The sequence below is a fragment of the Crocodylus siamensis genome, chromosome 2, assembly GCF_052110815.1.
Source record: "Crocodylus siamensis isolate JL-2025a chromosome 2, ASM5211081v1, whole genome shotgun sequence".
In the NCBI taxonomy this organism is placed as follows: Eukaryota; Metazoa; Chordata; order Crocodylia; family Crocodylidae; genus Crocodylus; species Crocodylus siamensis.
The window spans coordinates 124269456-124286884 of NC_143396.1; the positions used below are offsets into that span (position 1 = coordinate 124269456).

Below are 17429 nucleotides of genomic sequence, written 5' to 3' on the forward strand. Positions count from 1 at the left end.
ACTTTACTTGTTGGTGCTGCTGCCACCAGAATTCCTGGGCTGCCCCTCCTTCCTCTATCACCTACTGCCCATCTCCACCCATGGGGGCAGGACAGTGATGCTGCCTGTGGGGCAGAGGGACCCAGGACCCCACTGGGGCAGTGCAGTGGGACAGTGACGGTGGCATGTGGTAGTGGGGTGGGTGAGTTGGGAGGGTGGTAGGGTAGGGTCATACACATAGGATGAGTCCATGGTGCAGCAAGTTCACCCAGTATGGGCTCACATAATATGACAGGAGCCCAGGAGGTAAGTGCTAGGGAGCTTGCATGGCATGGCACATGACCTGCAAGGAAGCTGCGAAGTAAATGTAAGAGTTCAATTCATTATTGGTAAAAAGCTTAGTTTTTAGTTACAGCATTTGTAAAGAACTGCACCTTCTTGTGAGACTACAAATTTGACCCCCACACTAATAGAAAAAACAGGGAACAAACATTATACAGCAATTCATTACGGCATGTCTAGATTGGGGGAGTTAAGACCTAGACTAAATCCTGTGTAAAATCTAAGAAAACCTTTAAAAAACTGCAGAAAACAAGTAGCTTGGTAGAAAAAAAACGTTTAATCTGGCTCTTTTCATACATTGTTCCAAAGATACAGTTACACAATGTTGCCTCCTTTCCAGTGAACATCTGGAATTAGGGTAGTGCCATGAATATCAAGGCAATAGGTGCCTCAGAAACAGTTTCCGCTAGGCACACTGTTCTGATAGCGAAGTATCAAAAGATACCGTTCTAGTAAAAACTTGGAATAGGGTAGATTCTAGTTTCCCTGATTTACACAGAATCCTCCTACCAAGAGAGAACAGACCACAGTGCTGCAAATATTAGAACAAACTCTGTAAAACTGTAGCTAAATACTGCAGTCACGTTTAAGGGTTATTACAGGCAAGGGGGAAAATGCCAGTTTTCTGTTTATATTGAAGTGTTGCAAGAAACAAAAATTTGTACCTAGAGCTAGAGGAAACATTTCCATTTAAAAAAGGCAGATAATAAAATGCTGTTTCAAAAAAACTAAACTAGCAATAGGAGGTGAAGATTTGTAAAAGGAGACACTTGAAAGCATTCTTTTTGGAGACAGCTCTCTTAGGTGGAACATTTTCCTGGTTGAGGAGGGTACTGTGGAATTCGTTGCTTGATTGTTTTTAACTTGTCAGGAAGAGGAACAAATCCAGCTTGTGCTTCTATATAAAAATCACAAGGCTCTAACCCATCAAGTAGCCCCTACAGAAAAAAGCAAACATAAAAGATAGTTTAGAAGTATAAACAAAGAGACAGCACCATGCTTAAAACAGATTGAAATCTGAAAACTAAAACTGTACCAGATTACCAGTATTACCGTTTTTTTTAAATAATTGGAAAAATGGGTTAATTAATCTAGTCAGCAATGAAAAAGTATGAAACCATAGTTTTCCAAAATGGTTATGGCTCAAATCCCCAAAACCCCACACCAGAAACAGTAAAAACTAGCACGAAACCACTGAATATCTACATGCAGTATTCAATAATGGGCTTGATTCCAAAATTTCAGAGCCACTTTTAGGAACAGTTTTCACAAAAAGTGAAACCAAGGCAGTTAAGCTGTTTATAAATACTAATGAAATATCCAATTAAATCATGATCTTCATATAGATTTGGTGATTCTCTGCTCTTCCAGTTCCAGAACCAGACATTGAAGGAAACTTCCAGTAACTGCTTCTAGACCTACTTTGATCTATATTAAAAAAAAAAGCTAGCCAATTGCTCATCAAAAATGATGGATGGGGGAAGGGGTGGCCAGGGACAGACACTTATGTCCAGCCCTGCCCCCCAACCACCTTCAGGACCAGGCCCACTCCTGGTCTCTCCCCCCACCCACTTCAGGGCTGGGCCAAGCCATGCCCCCATCACTGCTGCCTGCAGAGCCGGGGGGCGGGGAGCATGGCCAGCAGCACTTGCCTTGCCCCCCCACCCCCGTTTGCTTTATTTTCATGGCCTGCAGGGAGCAGGGGAGACAGACTGGCCCCCCGCTGTCTGCTCCGTCGCTGCCACCATCTGCGGGGGGAGGGGGGAGGGGCACTGAGCAGGAACAGAGGCCTGGGGCCAAGCTCACTTCCCCTACACTTTCCCCCACCGCTTCGGGCCAGAGCCACTCCCCCCACTTGGGGACGCAGCAGGGACAGAGCCCAAATGTCTGGCCCTACACCCCCGCTACCCTCATCCGGTCCTCCCCCCATCCAGTTTGGGCCCGACTTCTTTCCCCCTGGTGGCTGGGGTTTGAGTCCAGGGCTGCTCCTCCTCCTCGTCTCCCCTCACCATGGCGGCCCTGACCCTGTTCCCCACCCCAGTGCCACCTCCTCCACAGAGCAGGGGGGAGGCGGCAGCTGTACTGGCCTGGTCTCTGTCCCCACTGTCACGCCGTGACAGCCAGAGTGTGAATAAAGCATTACAGATGGACCAAGCCTTTTATATCTGTAGAATTAAGAATCAAGTACCCCCATGCCATTTTCTGAAGAGAAAGAAAGTTTGTCTGAAATTGTTAACATCTGATAAATATTTTGATAGTGAAGTCAGTATATAAAGGGGCATGCATCAGGAACTGGGAGAGTATCTGTACACCAGGGCACCCCAAAGGCAGACAAGGTCCAACGGTCACAAACTGCAGGAAGACTGTTTTAGACTGGACATAAGGAAAAGCTTCTTTACCATCCAAGTCTCCAGATTCTGGAATAGACTCCCCCCCAAAATGGTGCACGCACCTACTCTGGATACCTTTAAGAAACACTTGGATCCTTGTCTTGCTGGGGTGATCTGACCTTGGCCGACTTCCTGCCCCTTGGGCAGGGAGCTGAAGCCAACCATCTTGCAAGGTCCCTTCCACCTCTAATGTCTATGAAATCTATGAAACTTCATTCATGTTCCTGAAACACCAGCAAGCAAAACTTGTAATAAGTAGGATTACATTTTTGTTACTGGAGAGACATTTCAATAAACACTAAACATGTAACATGTTTAGTCCATGGACCTGCCTTACACATAGGTATTTGCTATTACTGAAAAGTTACATTGTCAAGTGCTCTAGCAGAAGCTGCTTATATAGACAAATTAGTTGTTTTAGACCTACAGCTCAACCAATTTCCCCCACAGAATACAAGTGACCTTTTGCTCTCCTGCTTCTATATTAGGATTTTTGCTGGTATAGCTGTGTTGGCTGAAAGAGAGGTTCTTCCTACCTCTCCACTAACAGGTATACCAGAGGGGGAAAAAAAAGAAGCAGCTTCCAACCCTATGCTTCTTACCATGAAGACAGTATCCTTGGTTAATATAACTAATCAGAGTCTTCACTTCACTTCCTTACGTTTGTATCTGTGGTTTGTACATACTATCAGATCACAAAACAGCTGTTCAGCCAAAGTGGGAAGTTTGACCTTGAATATCCATAAAATAAAAATTCCTAATAGTAATCTAGAAAGCCTACAGTCTTAAGTACACCTATAGATTTCTCAAAGTATCATGCTGGGCTAATTATATTTTTTTTTTCATACAGATTCTGCAAGACAGTGGTTCTCAACCTTTTTATATCCAAGACACCCCTTGGAAAATGCCAACTTAATTTTCACTACGTTTTGACTACAGAAACAAGTAATAGAGTAGTTTTTCTGTTGCAAAGAACTCAGAAAAACTACAACAGGGCAGAATGTTTTTAACACTACAGACTCCTGTTTGAAATCTCTGGATTTATTTTGTGAGTTATATTTGCACATCTAACAGTGCTAATATTGTGTGGCACTCTGCAGCACCCTTGAAAGGATCTCAAGGCACCCCAGGGTGCTGTGGAGCTTGGTTGAGAATAACTGTTATACGATGTTCCTTAGAAAAGGACCAACATTGATACAGGTGCCTGGGAAGCTTATAAAATTTTACTGACACTTCACTCTTACGTGCTTCAGACAGTGATCCAAATTTTGAAAGAATTTATCATTCTGGCACTACAAATGCCAGGGATGAAGGCAGTTATAGCAAGATGGCCTTGAGCAGACACCAAAGACTTCACAGTCAAATTCAAGGGGTGCCCTCTTGTTCCAGATGGACAATGCAAACCCTTTTCTATATTTGGGTCAAAGGCTTCCCCTACTTGATCCAACTAAACCTAGTGATTCACTGTGGAAATCAAAGACAACCAGGTACAGTACTAGTCATATTACTCCCTTGTGTGCTGCTAACTACAGAAACTGGCATGCCTGTATCTTGGTAAGTCATGGGAGCAAACCTTTAATATGATCCTTCTTCACTAATATTCTAGCATTCCTGGCCATAACATTCAGACCATTAACTTCAGATACATTTTTACACAGCAATTGGTGAGGGAATCAAGGGCAAGACTGCCTCAAACAAGACTCTGCTTTACTAATTAGCTTAAAAGGCCCCCTATTTCTTTCATGATATAATCTCTGGAACAGATTCAGTCTTTCACTCTGAGTTGATCACAAAACACTTGAGGACTTCATCACATTTTACAAAAGGTTCCATATATGCATTGCTCACACAGACTATCAATTTCAAGCTCTTCATCATATCCCTACATCGTTCAACCCCAGCTTTCATTGGATTTTCTCAGCCTTCCTGTCTCCTCCAATTCTTTACTCCAAAGAACCCAAGTAACAGAACTGCCAAGACACGCATGTGCCTTAGAGAACAGTTGTATATTATTGTAGCCCTTGTCTTTCCTTTCCTAGTTTTCCCTCGTTTGTCACCCTCATTTCTCGTACTTTGTTTAAACTACAGACATTTTGGAAAGAGAACTGCACCTTTTTTGGAACTTCATGAAGAACCTGCTTGCCACTGCAAGCTCCACATTGCCCTGGTGACGTGCCTCCTGCATGCAGGACTGCAGCAAGAGCAGTGGCATGAGCAGAGGGCACACTGCCAGGGCAGCAGGGAGCTCACAGCTTCTCTGTGTGGCTCCACTACTCCCTGCTGTGCTAGGTTGCACTGGCCAGACTATGGAGGCCTCATTGGAGAGCAGCAGGGCAGGAGCACAAGTCTGCAGCCCATGCCTGCCCCATGCACAGATCTGCACAGAAAGGCACCAGGAAGACGGGGGGGGGGGGGGGGGCGCGCAGGGAGGGGTTAGAGGCTCGACCAGGGCTGGTTGGGGGCTGTGGAGAACCTTTAAGTTTACTCACGGATTGGGGGGGGAGTTAGGAAAGAATCTGTAATTTTTTAAAATCAGGGAAAACCTGGATCCCTGCTTATCACCTACCAAATAATCTTGAGAATTTTCCAGGTCTTTTCAGTTTCTTAATCCTTGGATTACATGGACATTTCCATGAAAAAATATCTTACGTAAGGTAGGATATAATATTTTTTCCTATTTTCATGTTAAATATTTCCAAGAACAAAAGGTTAGGCTACTTTCCTCATATAATATTTTATTTTTTTGGCTGCTGGACAGTTTTCCAAGACAACCCCATCATTACTGTTATGACGCATGATAGCGGTTGGCAACTCTCTGTTGTAGGAAAAAGAAGCATCCCCTGGCAGGCAGACTTGTTATCTCAGGAGGCCTACACATACCAGAAGTCCCAAGTCTGAGATCTTATAAAAGGCTGCCAAGATCAGCTAAACCTCTGACGGCTGGCCCCATGCTGCTCATCTATGCAGGCACAACAATTTTGCTACAGATGATGCTGAGCTGATCAAAAGTGAGTATAGGACTGTGGGCACAAAGGTGAAAGGGACAGAGGTTATATGTTCTCACTGATCCTTCTAGTCAAGGGTAAAAGCCCAGGCAGGAGCAGATGCACTCCTGATATTAACGTGTAGCTCTATAGCTAGTGTTACCCAGCAGGGCTTGGACTGCCTTGAATATGGAGTGGCATTCCAAGGCCTCTTGGCAGAGACAAGGTCCACTGAGCAAAATGGGAAAAGAGGAACACTATATATAGAATCACTAACAGTGTGGAAAGGTTTAAACTAGGTGCAAAGTATTCTTAGAAGAAAGTCAGCACAACAATAATTTAGTTGTTTAAGACAGTGGTTGTCAACCAGGAGTATGTGTACCCCTAGGAGTACTTAAAAAGGTCATAGTGGATATGCAGAACAAATGAACAAGTATTGGCCGTCGGCTTTTTTTGGCTGGTGTAGCTGATAATGCGGCTGATAAATGCCCCGTGCATGTGCACAGCTGCAGTGCAGCACGCTGCCAGGCTGCACTCCTGGCTGCCTGTGGTATGAGTAGCCAGGTCCAGCTGCTAAGTCTGTTGTGAGGGAAGGGCCCTGTGGTGAGGGAGAGAGTGGGGCAGGGCATAAGATGGAGCTGCGAGTTGCTTGTCCAGGGGACGTGGGGTGTGGCAGCTCCCACCACTACAGGCACCCCAGGAGGCCCGGGGGGGGGGGAGGGGGCAACATGTGACCCTGGATCTGTGTGCAGGTTGAGGATGGGCTGTCACTGAGAGCTGGGGTTGGGGCAGCACTCAGGAAGATAACTGGTAACATTAAAAACAAACAAACAAAAAAATATAAAAGGGGTACATGAGCTGAAACTTTGAGACAGAACAGCTACACTTGTTAAAAAAGGTTGAAAACCCCTGGTCTAACTCTTACATATCAGTGAGAGAAGCATGGGGAACAAGCAGTAAGAACTGAAGTCCTGATATGATCACACCAGTATGTAGTGCTATAGCTGCAGTAACAGACTTGATGGAATAACTTGGCATGACTAAAATGTTACCATGAATGAGCATAACTTGGTTCAAGGAGGCCAAGCAGGTAGACGCTAGTGCTGCTTTTTGACATAATCCTTGTTTTCTCTTTTTCTCTCGACTTGGAGACTTAACAGGCCTATCCCCTGCTTCTTACTGTGTCAGAACAAGGGGCATATCACAGTGGATATCTGTCACTGACCACGAAAGCAGGAGGCCACCTTGTCAGGCAGGTGGCGGACAAGGTTGTTTTTCAAACTATTATTTGAAATATCCAGATTACAGGACCTGGTGCTGATAGGGGACTTTAAATGACCATGACACTTGTAGCCAAGGTAACAGAGCAGTGCACAGGCAGTTCGGTAAGTTCTTGAAGGGTGATGGGGATAACCTTTTGGTACAGATGGTAAAGAAACTCAACAATTTGCTGCTTACAAATAGGAAGGTATTAGATAAAGATGTGAAGATAGAAGGTAACTTAAAACAGTGAAATAAGATACTAAGGAAAGGAAGGGAGAAGAAATGGTAGCAAGAGAGACACTGGATATCAGAAGGGCTAACTAACACATTCATGGAAAACATGGGCAGGATCCCACATGAGGCAAGGTTGAAAGACAGTCTAGGAGAGCTGACTGTACCTTATGTACACCACATGAAGGGTACAAGCGTGGGCTCTCCCAGTGTGAAGAATGGATATGAAGTGCAACAAAAGATCAGGTTAGCTGAAAAAAAACCGCTCTAGTGAAAGAGAAACCTGAAAGAAAAAAATCTTATAAATGCAACAATCTTGGCCATATTAGCATGAGAGCATTGCACAGGCATGCAGGGAGAAGTTAGGAAAGCCAAGGCACAAAAGGAGATGCAGCTAGCAAGGGACATAATCAAAAAAGCAGCAGCATTTTACAAGTAAGAGGAGGCTCAAGGAGATTGTAAGTTCCTTAATAATAGATGATGATAAGTTTAATGTGTTTTTTTAAAACTTTAGTCATTGCAAATGAGGTTAGATACCACAGGATAAGTTTGGGGACTACAGTCTAGAAGAAACTACTGTAAGGCAGACAGAACTAGTAGGATCACCATATTCAGAATAGTCATTAAATGACTAAATGTCAAATTGGGAAGTGGTATTAAGTAGCAATCCTCAGAAGTCTGTCTTGGGTTTGGTACAGTTTAATATCTTCATCCATGATCTGGAGAATGGAAAGGAGTGTACAGATAGTAAATCTGCAGAAGACACCAAATTTTGTGAAGTTGTAGATACTCTGGAGGACAGGATTAGAATACATGATCTGGAAAAAATGTTCCAAAATGAATCAAATGAAATTCAATGGGGATAAGAGCAAAGTCCTGTACTTTGGACTGAACAACCACATACACAAATAGAGACTGGGAAATACTTGGGTAGGCTTCAGTATTGCAAAAAAAGGGGGAAAGGGCCACAATGGATCCCAAAACAAACTAGTATGCTATTGACTTAACAGAAGTGTCACTGGCAAGTCGAGGAAAGTGATACTTTCACTATTCAGAACTGGCCAGACCTTTCCTGAATTACTGTGCCAAGTGCTGGGCACCGCACTTGAAGAAAGATGTGGACCAGAGTCCAGCAGAGAGCAATAAAAATGATAAGAAGTTGAAGAAACATGATTTAGGCAAAAAGGTTGAAAGAACTAGGATTATTTAGATCTGGAAAAAGAGTACGGAAGGGGGGGAGGGGGAAGGTTTGATAACAGTCTTCAAATACCTGAAGGGTAGTTTAAAAAAAAAAAAAGAAAAGGGGATGGGGGGAAGGGGTATGGAGAATGCTGGCAAACTATTCTCTGTGGCTGCCAGGAACAAGACAAGAAAATAACAGCTCTAAAATTACAGCTAAGAACAGTTAAATTGGATATAAGAAAGAATTTTCTAACTATGAGGGTGGTTATGCATTGAAACAGATTACCTAGAAAGGTTGCTGACTCTTCATCTTGGGAAATTTTAAGAGCAGGTTAGACAAACATTTGACTGGAATGGTATATTAAGCGAGCAAAATGCTGGCTTGCATCCATAGATGCTTCTCAAGCAAATCCCGGGATGTCATTCTCCCACTGCACTTGGCCTTGATGAGGCCGCAGCTGGAGTACTGCAGCCAGTTTTGGCCTCCACAATTCAAAAAGGATGTGGAGAAGCTTGAGAGAGTTCAGAGAAGAGAGCCACACGCATGATCAGAGGTCAGGAAAACAGACCTTATGATGACAGCCTGAGAGCTATGGGACTCTTTAGCCTTGAAAAGCACAGGCTCAGGGGCAATCTGATGGCCACCTGTAAGTTTATCAGGGGTATTCACCAGGATCTGGGTGAAACGATTGTTCACAAGAACACCCCAAGGGATGACAAGGTTGAACAGTTATAAACTCCTGCTAGACCATTTCAGGCTGGACATAAGGAAGAAGCCCCAAGGTCTGGAATAGCCTGCCATGGGAGGTGGTTCAAGCACCTACACCAAATGCCTTCAAGAGAAATTTAGATGCTTATCTTGCTGGGATCCTATGACCCCAGCTGACTTCCTGCCCCTCAGGCAGGTGGCTAGACTCAATGAACTTCCAAGGTCCCTTACAACCTAATGTCTATGAAATCTAGGAAGCAGGCTTGTATTTGCTTCGAATTCAGCCGATTCAGGGGACAGCGATTCGATTTGGTAATTCCAATCACTGTCCTGAATCAATTCAGCAAAATCCAATTAGGAGATTCAGTCACTGCCGTATAGGCCGAATCTCCAAATTAAAACAGGCCCTATTCCCTGTCCACTCTCCCAGCCCTGCCAATGGCTGCCCCACCCAGCTCCAGTGTTTTGTTTTTTCTGTTTGGTTGGGGGAGGGGGCGGGGTTGTTTTGTTGGGGTTTTTTGCATTAATACTTCTGACAGCATTTGGGAAACCCAGAGACTCCTAGTTAGAGGGTCTTACTCTTCTACTAAGGACATACAGATTGATGCAGAGAGGAATTTCCTCTCTAAAACCAAAATACACAGTCTGTAGGGATTTCTGTTTTCCTCTGAAGGATGGGGGCATGGTACTTTTCCTACACTCTTCTACAAGAAACCAGAATTCACGGCCCAGAAGAAGGCCCCTTCCAAGCCTATGTTCCTAGACTGTACAATCTTTCCTCAGAATCTAACCAACCCAGAGTAAGTCAAAGCTTACAATTAAAATAATGGAGTCCATCAATCTTCTCTCTCCACTGCAACACTTTAGAATCATGTTGCATCCCACCTCAATAAAGGGGGCCTGTTCACATTCATTTTTAGTTAAAACACTTTCACAATTTAGCTTCAAAGTGTAGCCTACATCAGTTTAAGCTTACAAAACTGCATGTGAATTAACAGGGAGGGGAAAAATGAAGCGCTCTAAACTTACGGCAGTTTCATCCGCATGAACACTCTGGCCATGAAGAAGCTCAGTAGCACACTGACAAATCCAATAAAAAGCAACAGAAATCTATTGAGTTTGGGGATATTTGGTGCATTGGATCGGTCCAGAATTATGAATCCTAAACCGCCCATCGTGAAGAGAAAGCTGGATGCAAGCCCTTCCATAATATACTGTCCATTTACTCTACAAAAAAAAAAGAGCAAGAGGGGTTTCATTAGGACACCAGAACTAAAGATACCACTTCAGTTTCAAAACTTACATACAGTACTTCAATTTACAAAAAGTTCAAGGCAGTTGATGCCTGCATACTAGTAGCTTCAGCGTGAATTGTCTTCTGCTTCTTGACAAAATCAATTGTAGCAATGGATTAAAACGTAATTTTGCTCACAGACAAGTTGTTTAGGAGGTGTCAGATCAAAAGTTTAATTCTGGCAAGGAGCATGCATAATATATGGTGATGTACAAAAGTGAGCTCTAAATAAAATAATACTTAACACATGAGAATTTTAAAGTTAATTTAAGAATAAAGATACCAAGGTTTTAAGTAAACAAAAATATAAATAGGGAACCAGAACTGCTAGGTTGTTGAGCTTTCAAATTTGTTTCCCATTCAGATGTTTAGAAGGGATACTGAAATGCAAGTGACAAAATTAAAAACAAACAAGCAAACAAACAAACAAACCCCTCCCCCCCCCCACACACACACATTACTTAAAGCTCTACCAGGTGGGTTGGGCACAGGACTAGGAGTCAAGTATTCTTGACTGAATTCTTAACTCTGCTCCTTAGCTATGGTTTTGAATAAGCTCCTTAACCCTTCTTCTTTGTCTCTGTGTTCCCACCTGTAATACTAAAATATTCTTTGTAATATACAACAGAAGCAAAATATTCTACATGTTAGCATTTCCTACCATAAAAGGAAGTGGTCTGTGATTTTATCTATTGCCCCAAATAAATTTTTACTGAAGTATTCTTGCTTTTGGAGTTCCTCAACTCACTTGTGTTGCAATGGTCCCAAACAAATGCAAAGGGGAAATACTACATGGCTTTGTTTAAGCTACATCAGTATATTGGAACTATGCCAAGACTGAACAAGAACACCAAGATATAGAAAGTATTTTTAAGTCAATTCCTTTAAAATGTTTAGCTTTTTTTTTTTTAAATAGTGTAGTAGTTCTAATGAAAATACATTAAGCATCTACTACAGCATCTAAGAGCAGCAGCCACTATCCAAGATTCTATAGGCTTACTCCTTAATATTCTCAAGTAACTTCTGATTAAATTAGCTGAATCAATATTAGAAATTTAGATTTTAAGCAAGGAGATATGTGAACTCATTCTGAAGAGCAGACAGTTTTACACGGAATTAAAAAAAACAAACAAAAATTAGCTTCAGTCCTGTACCTACAAGTGACTTCTTGCACTCATGCAAAAAGTAGCTTGTAAGATAAGGAAGGACTTATTTCTCAAAACATATCACAATACCTTGAGTTCACAAGTACCGCATGCAAGTTTTGCCTTATGGGTAAACTGGATTCTACTTTTTTGCCTCTGAGACTGACTCATACAATTTCCTAGAACAGTGGTGCTCGACCTCAGGCCCGTGAAACCATGACCTCAGGGTTGCAGGGATCCCCATAGGTTGAAAAAATTGGCAAGTGGAAAGTAGGGAAAACTCTGTGCAGTCAGGTCCAGCCCTGCCTAAGCCATTGCAGTGCAGTAGAATCAGGGCCAGGCCTACCCCTGCCCACTTCATGCATGCAGATAGAGGGTACTTCACCACCCACGTGGCATCCAGACCAGGGCTGGACTGCTCTCCCTTCCCTGTCGGAATTGGGGTTGCCTTTGCCTCCCTGAATTAGTTAGGCCACGCTACCCTGTAGCGGGATGGGGCCCCTCTGTTGGCTAGATCATGTCTACTTGCCGGATCTGACTTGCAGCCAGACTTGGCACTGCCCATCTGACCTGCACGGCAGAAAGGTTGGGCACCACTGTCTTCAAATGATTAAACATTCCAAGATTATTCTATTAACTTAATAGTCTTTATGGACTCATTTCTGGCTAATTGTGTAAACGGACATTTTCTGCAGTAACTAACCTTAATACAGCATAATTAATACAAATATACTAATGAAACAATGCACATAACCAGTGTCCTACAATTCACTTCTACTCACTCACCTGACAAACACTTAAAGACAATATAGCTATGAAATAGTGGTTATATATACATACACATACACCCATCATCCTATTGTCAATCTTGATGTCAAATCATAAGGAATATGGGGAAAAAAATTAAAACTAATAGCAAACCTTCCCCTTTATAGTGCAAAGAATCAATGTTGACAAAAATACCTGGAAATATTATCTATTAAAAGGAACAAAAATAAGATTGAATTCTGCCAAGACTAAATGTTCACAGCATGTTTAAACAGATCACTTGGAAATCAAGACCCCATTCTTATAGTCAGATGCACAGCTTGACCCTTGGGTCCATACAGAACTTAAAAGTCAGATAGCACCATAAGAGTGCTAGGTTTCACTTGCATATGCAGGGGCAGAAAAATCAAAAAAAAATCTTTTAAGGCAAAGAATAATTTGTACCTATATGCCAAGAAGGCCACTGGTCTCTGATGCCCATGTTCATCTGTCATAGATCCAACACTCGGAGGTTCTACAATCACATCGTAGATTATTCCTATAAAGAAAAACAATGTTCCATGTTAGTTTTGAATTGTGGAGCAAGTTAGCAAGCATAAGCTATTCCTAATGTTCAAAAGGGTTTCTTTCCATCACCAGCATAAACAATTCAATACAAACATAATTTTAAATTTATTTAAAATTAAAATGAAAGCTATTAAGTAGGTATTTTCAAATCAACATGATTGATCACTTTAATAAAGTACATCCTTAGGTCCCAATGAATGACTACTCAACAGAAATCTCATTTTTGCTTTAGTACTGAGAAGAGGGAAATTTAAAATGTACTTGTGTTATATACATACAGCATATTATATAGCAATTCCACTATATACATCTCAGATAAGCCCATAATTCAACTAACTGCATAAGAGGACAGCAGTCCCATTTTTTTTGCCTGCTGGATACATAATAAACAAACACTGGTTATTTATCTACTGAGAGCAGAAAATACTTAAGTGGATAGAAACTCTTTGGTCTTACTGTCAACTATATTGAATAATTGGTGAAACCCATTGAATAATTGGTGAAACCCACTAGTTTCAAGGTTTCTGAAGCAGTCATGAACTGACTTGGTCCTAATTTCAAGGTTGCTGTTAGATGTGTACGGTGCTCTGAGGAATAAGGAAGGTAGCGTCTAACTATGGGGGAGCTCAGGAGGGGCTAAGCCCCCCATAAGCCTCCCTGTAAGATTTGAAAAACATAACTTGGGGGGGTCCTCCAATTTTATTAGTGCATTGTGACAGGCAGCCCAATTTTTTTTTTTTTTTTTTGCAGACCCTCCCCCTGCCAAAGAGTCAAAGTGTAATTGGAACCTCAAGTTTCAACAAGGCGTAAAAAGCTGCAGGGTACTCCCGTAGGTAATGATCAGTGTTTAAAGTGGAGTTGCAATCCTTTTCAGGCCCTAGAATATCCACTTAAATGCAGTACACACACAATGCTCCAGACTGACCTATTTACCTACTCCAAGATTTCAATACTCTTTATCTTGCATTAAGACCATTAACCTTGTTTTCTTACACAGTTACATTTACATTCATTAACTTGGATACTATTTATGTTTCTAAAAGCCTAGTTTTGGTCGATGAGACTCCAACACACAAGTTTTCTGCTTGGGAACTCTTTGCAACACCTCTCTAAAATGCAGCCATTTGAAAACATCCTGAGAAGGCTCAAATCTGCCACGCCACTGACTTAAGTCTAAAAACTTATCATGTAAATTAAAAACGTGGAGACTCCCCACTTGCTTACAGAGTGGATTTGATTTAAATCATGATTTAAATCACTGCTCAGGAAGCCTCAATTTAATCATCATTTTCTATAAAAAGTGCATTCTTGTTGTTAAAATATTCCCAAACAGGTTCCCTTTCATGGCCTGGCAAGCCTGCTGCCATGATAGGTTTTCCCTTCTACCATACCATTCCCTCACTAGATCTCAAATCAATGGAGAGGCTATTCTCAGAATCCTGCCTTAGGCAAGAGGCTGGATTACATGACATCAAGAGATCTCTTCCAGCCCAACTTCTCTAGGGGCAATGACAGAAGTGAAAACAACCCCCTCACTACCAAAAAATAGACCAGCTGCAGATGCTTCCTCAGCCTGATAGCTTGCAAAGAAGAATTGCTTTCCAACTATTTGAGTTAGTCTAATAAAAGATATAGGATTTACCCAAAGAACCTTGTCCGCCTATGTCCTTAGACCAACACAGCTACAACCTACACCCACAAAACAAGCCAGCACTTTACCAGAAGCAGCAGCACATTAGTTTGCCCCAGCTCCACAGCATCTGTACAGATCAGGCACTCAGCTGGACTTTTTAGCGCATTTATCTAAAAGGGATCCAATCAGTTATTAGATAAAAGGACCAAATTATCTGCAAATCGGGCCCAATGAACGTGCTGTCCCTGCTGGGGGGACTGAGCTGAAAGAAAAGCACTGGTTTTGCTTTTTCCACATCCATAAGCAGCCTCATGCTCCAAGTAACCTGCCCTGATGCCTGCTGCTTAACCAGGGAGGCAGCCAGCTTCTGGGCACCATGGGCCCACTGCCCCCCTGCAGAACAGGAGAGGCCTGCACTTTTCAAAGCTCCCCTTTTCCCCCAGCTGAAAATCACCGCTCTGCACCCTGCACGAGGGACAGCATCACTGGGTGCAGGGGGTGGGGCCAGCAGATTGACAGCCAATGGGAAAAAGCAACGTGTAACAGCTCCCTCACCCCCAGTTGAGAATCTCTGCTTTGCATCCGGGACCGGAGATGGGGGCAGAGGCAAGGGGCTGCAACCGGCAGCGAGCGGATGGAAGCGACACGTAGCATCCCCTCCGCGAGCCGCCCATTCACTGGGCACTGGGAGCAACGGCCGCGGGCCGGTCACGTGACCCAGGAGTGCTCCCCACCCCATCCCCGACTGTTACCTCCGGTGATGAGGAAGTAGGACACCACCACCAGGGCGTACACTGTCATGGCCGAGGGCATGTGCACCCAGCTCGGCCGCTTCAGCTTGACGTTGGGGCACTCGAGCACCGCAAACGGCACCCGGTACAGGGTCTCCATGATGCCGGCAGTCAGCTCCGAGCCCTGACTGACCCGCCGCGGCCGCCGTCCCGCCTCCGACACGAAGGCGGAAGCGGAAGCTGGCGGGAGGAGCTCCCGGGTACCAGGCGGTCTCAGCTGTTACTGACGTTGCCGCGCTGGCGGATCTGGGGCGGGGTCGGCCTATAGATACCACGCCCACGGGGCGGGGCAGTTCTCTGTGCGCAGGCGTGGTGCGAGGTGGGGTCTGCTGCTCGGACTCTCCCCATATTAGCTGGGAACGGACGTACACATACCACGTAGGATAGATGGGCGCACGGACACACACATAGTCTGGGGATGGACATACGCACTCAGTCTAGGCATCTACATGCACACACAGCCTAGGAATGGACGGGCAGACACCCCTCTCCCCCGGGACGGGCACACATGCACGTACAGCCTGGGGACAGATGGACATACACATGCATGCAGCCTGGGGATGGACGTACACACACACAGCCTGGGGAGGAATGGACACCTGCACACAGCCTGGCCCACACATGTGCACGCAGCCTGGGGACAGATGAACACACACACGTGCAGTCTGGCAATGGTCACACAGGCACATACAGCCTGGAGACACATAGAGCAGGGGCTACACGTAACAGATGCACGCCTGCTAGTGTATGTGTGAGCAGTACGGGTCTCAGTCCAGCCCATGGATCGGCCCTATACCATTCATCTCACCCAGGGGCCAAAGCTCCGAGCACCACTGGTCTAGATGAGTGCTTCTCAACCTTATTTGGCCTCCCTCAGAGAAGGCCATCTCTTAGTTTTCACTTGTTTTTTGATTACAGAAAAATAACAGCGATTCTTTCTGTTGCAAAGGACTCAAAGACCACACCAGGTCAGAATGTTTTTAACACTGTGGTAGGGTTGTTGGTTGTAGCTGTTACCATACATTATAACCTGCCTGACATCTGATTCACCAGGTACCTGCCTGAACTTAACATTTACACATCCCCCCATCACCCTTCACCCCTCCCTTCCTTCTCTACCCATTGTCTTCCTAACTTTCACCTATTTACATTTTCACAGACTGCCTCTTTTCTGCCATGAAGATCTCAGTACTACAGCAGTCTCCCATGCTTACCCCTCTTGTTCCTCCTCTCCCCTCCCTTCTTTATCCATTGTTTTCCAAACTTCCACCTATTTAGATTTTCACTGTCACACCATTTTAGCTTCTTGCCTACCTTGGAGATCTGAGAACACCAGCAGAGTCTCTCTGTGCCTGAAGAAGAGTGTTTGTGCCCAAAAACTTGCAAAGAACTTTGTTTCAGCTACTCAGTTGGTATTATAAAAGATATTACATCTACCCAAACTGCCCTTTCTTTAACACTGTGGGTTCCTGTTTGAACTCACTAGGTTATCTTGTGAATCATGTTTGCCCACCTAACACTGCTAATATTGCGTGGCACCCCACATCACTCTTGAAAGGATCCTGTGGCCCCCTGGTTGAGTATTATCAAAAACAATACAATGTAGAATGAAAAGATTTTTCTTCTTCTGTGTATTTAATAATTGTCACAAGTTATTCAGCTTCGGCCAAAATAACAGTAAAAGAGAATCTGCTAGAGCTAGAATTAGACCTATGGTGGAGTACCTTTTGGGTGCTTGCCACTTTAAGGGCTGAAGCAGACTGCAAGGCAGCCTGCAGGTGACTGCAGAGCCTATCATATGACAGCCAGGAGGCCACCTGATTGGAGCAGGGCTGAGCAGCCTCAGCATAAGAGCAGGCCCTGAGGAGACCTGTAGTAGTTGCTGGAGGGGTGTTGCTGCTGAAGTAATACTGTCCAGCTGGAGCTCTTCTGTTCTTAGGCATGTATGTCAAGTCCGGGTTGGAGCTATGGAGATGGAGGAGATTCCTAGGGACCCACGGGGATCCTAAGCCCTGAGGAAATGGCTATGGGCCTAAGCAAGAGCTAAGCTAACCTAGGAAGGGGATGGGCTTAGAGAATGTGGCCCTACTGAGAAGCCTAGACTAGCCATTGAATAGAACTAGTGATGACTTGGGCCAGAGCTCAGATGAG

At 44.1% G+C, this 17429-nt stretch overlaps 1 protein-coding gene across 1 annotated transcript; it reads right to left on the bottom strand.

Moving 5' to 3' along the window:
* Positions 1-579: 579 nt before the first annotated feature.
* Positions 580-15462, bottom strand: OSTC (oligosaccharyltransferase complex non-catalytic subunit). Its single transcript, XM_090036723.1, has 4 exons — positions 15240-15462; positions 12732-12825; positions 10110-10307; positions 580-1259 (listed from the first exon to the last, which is right to left on the bottom strand). The coding sequence occupies exons 1-4, from the start codon at positions 15376-15378 to the stop codon at positions 1241-1243; spliced, it is 450 nt and encodes a 149-aa protein (XP_089892849.1). The 5' UTR covers positions 15379-15462; the 3' UTR covers positions 580-1240.
* Positions 15463-17429: the final 1967 nt, after the last annotated feature.

Excerpts from the sequence above, each read along its gene's own strand:
- OSTC (XM_090036723.1), bottom strand. The coding sequence starts at position 15,378 with ATGGAGACCCTGTACCGGGTGCCGTTTGCGGTGCTCGAGTGCCCCAAC. Across the intron at positions 12,826-15,239 it reads CTACTTCCTCATCACCGGAG|GAATAATCTACGATGTGATT; the intron begins GTAACAGTCGGG and ends TTTTCTTTATAG. Across the intron at positions 10,308-12,731 it reads GTGGCCTTCTTGGCATATAG|AGTAAATGGACAGTATATTA; the intron begins GTACAAATTATT and ends TTTTTTTTGTAG.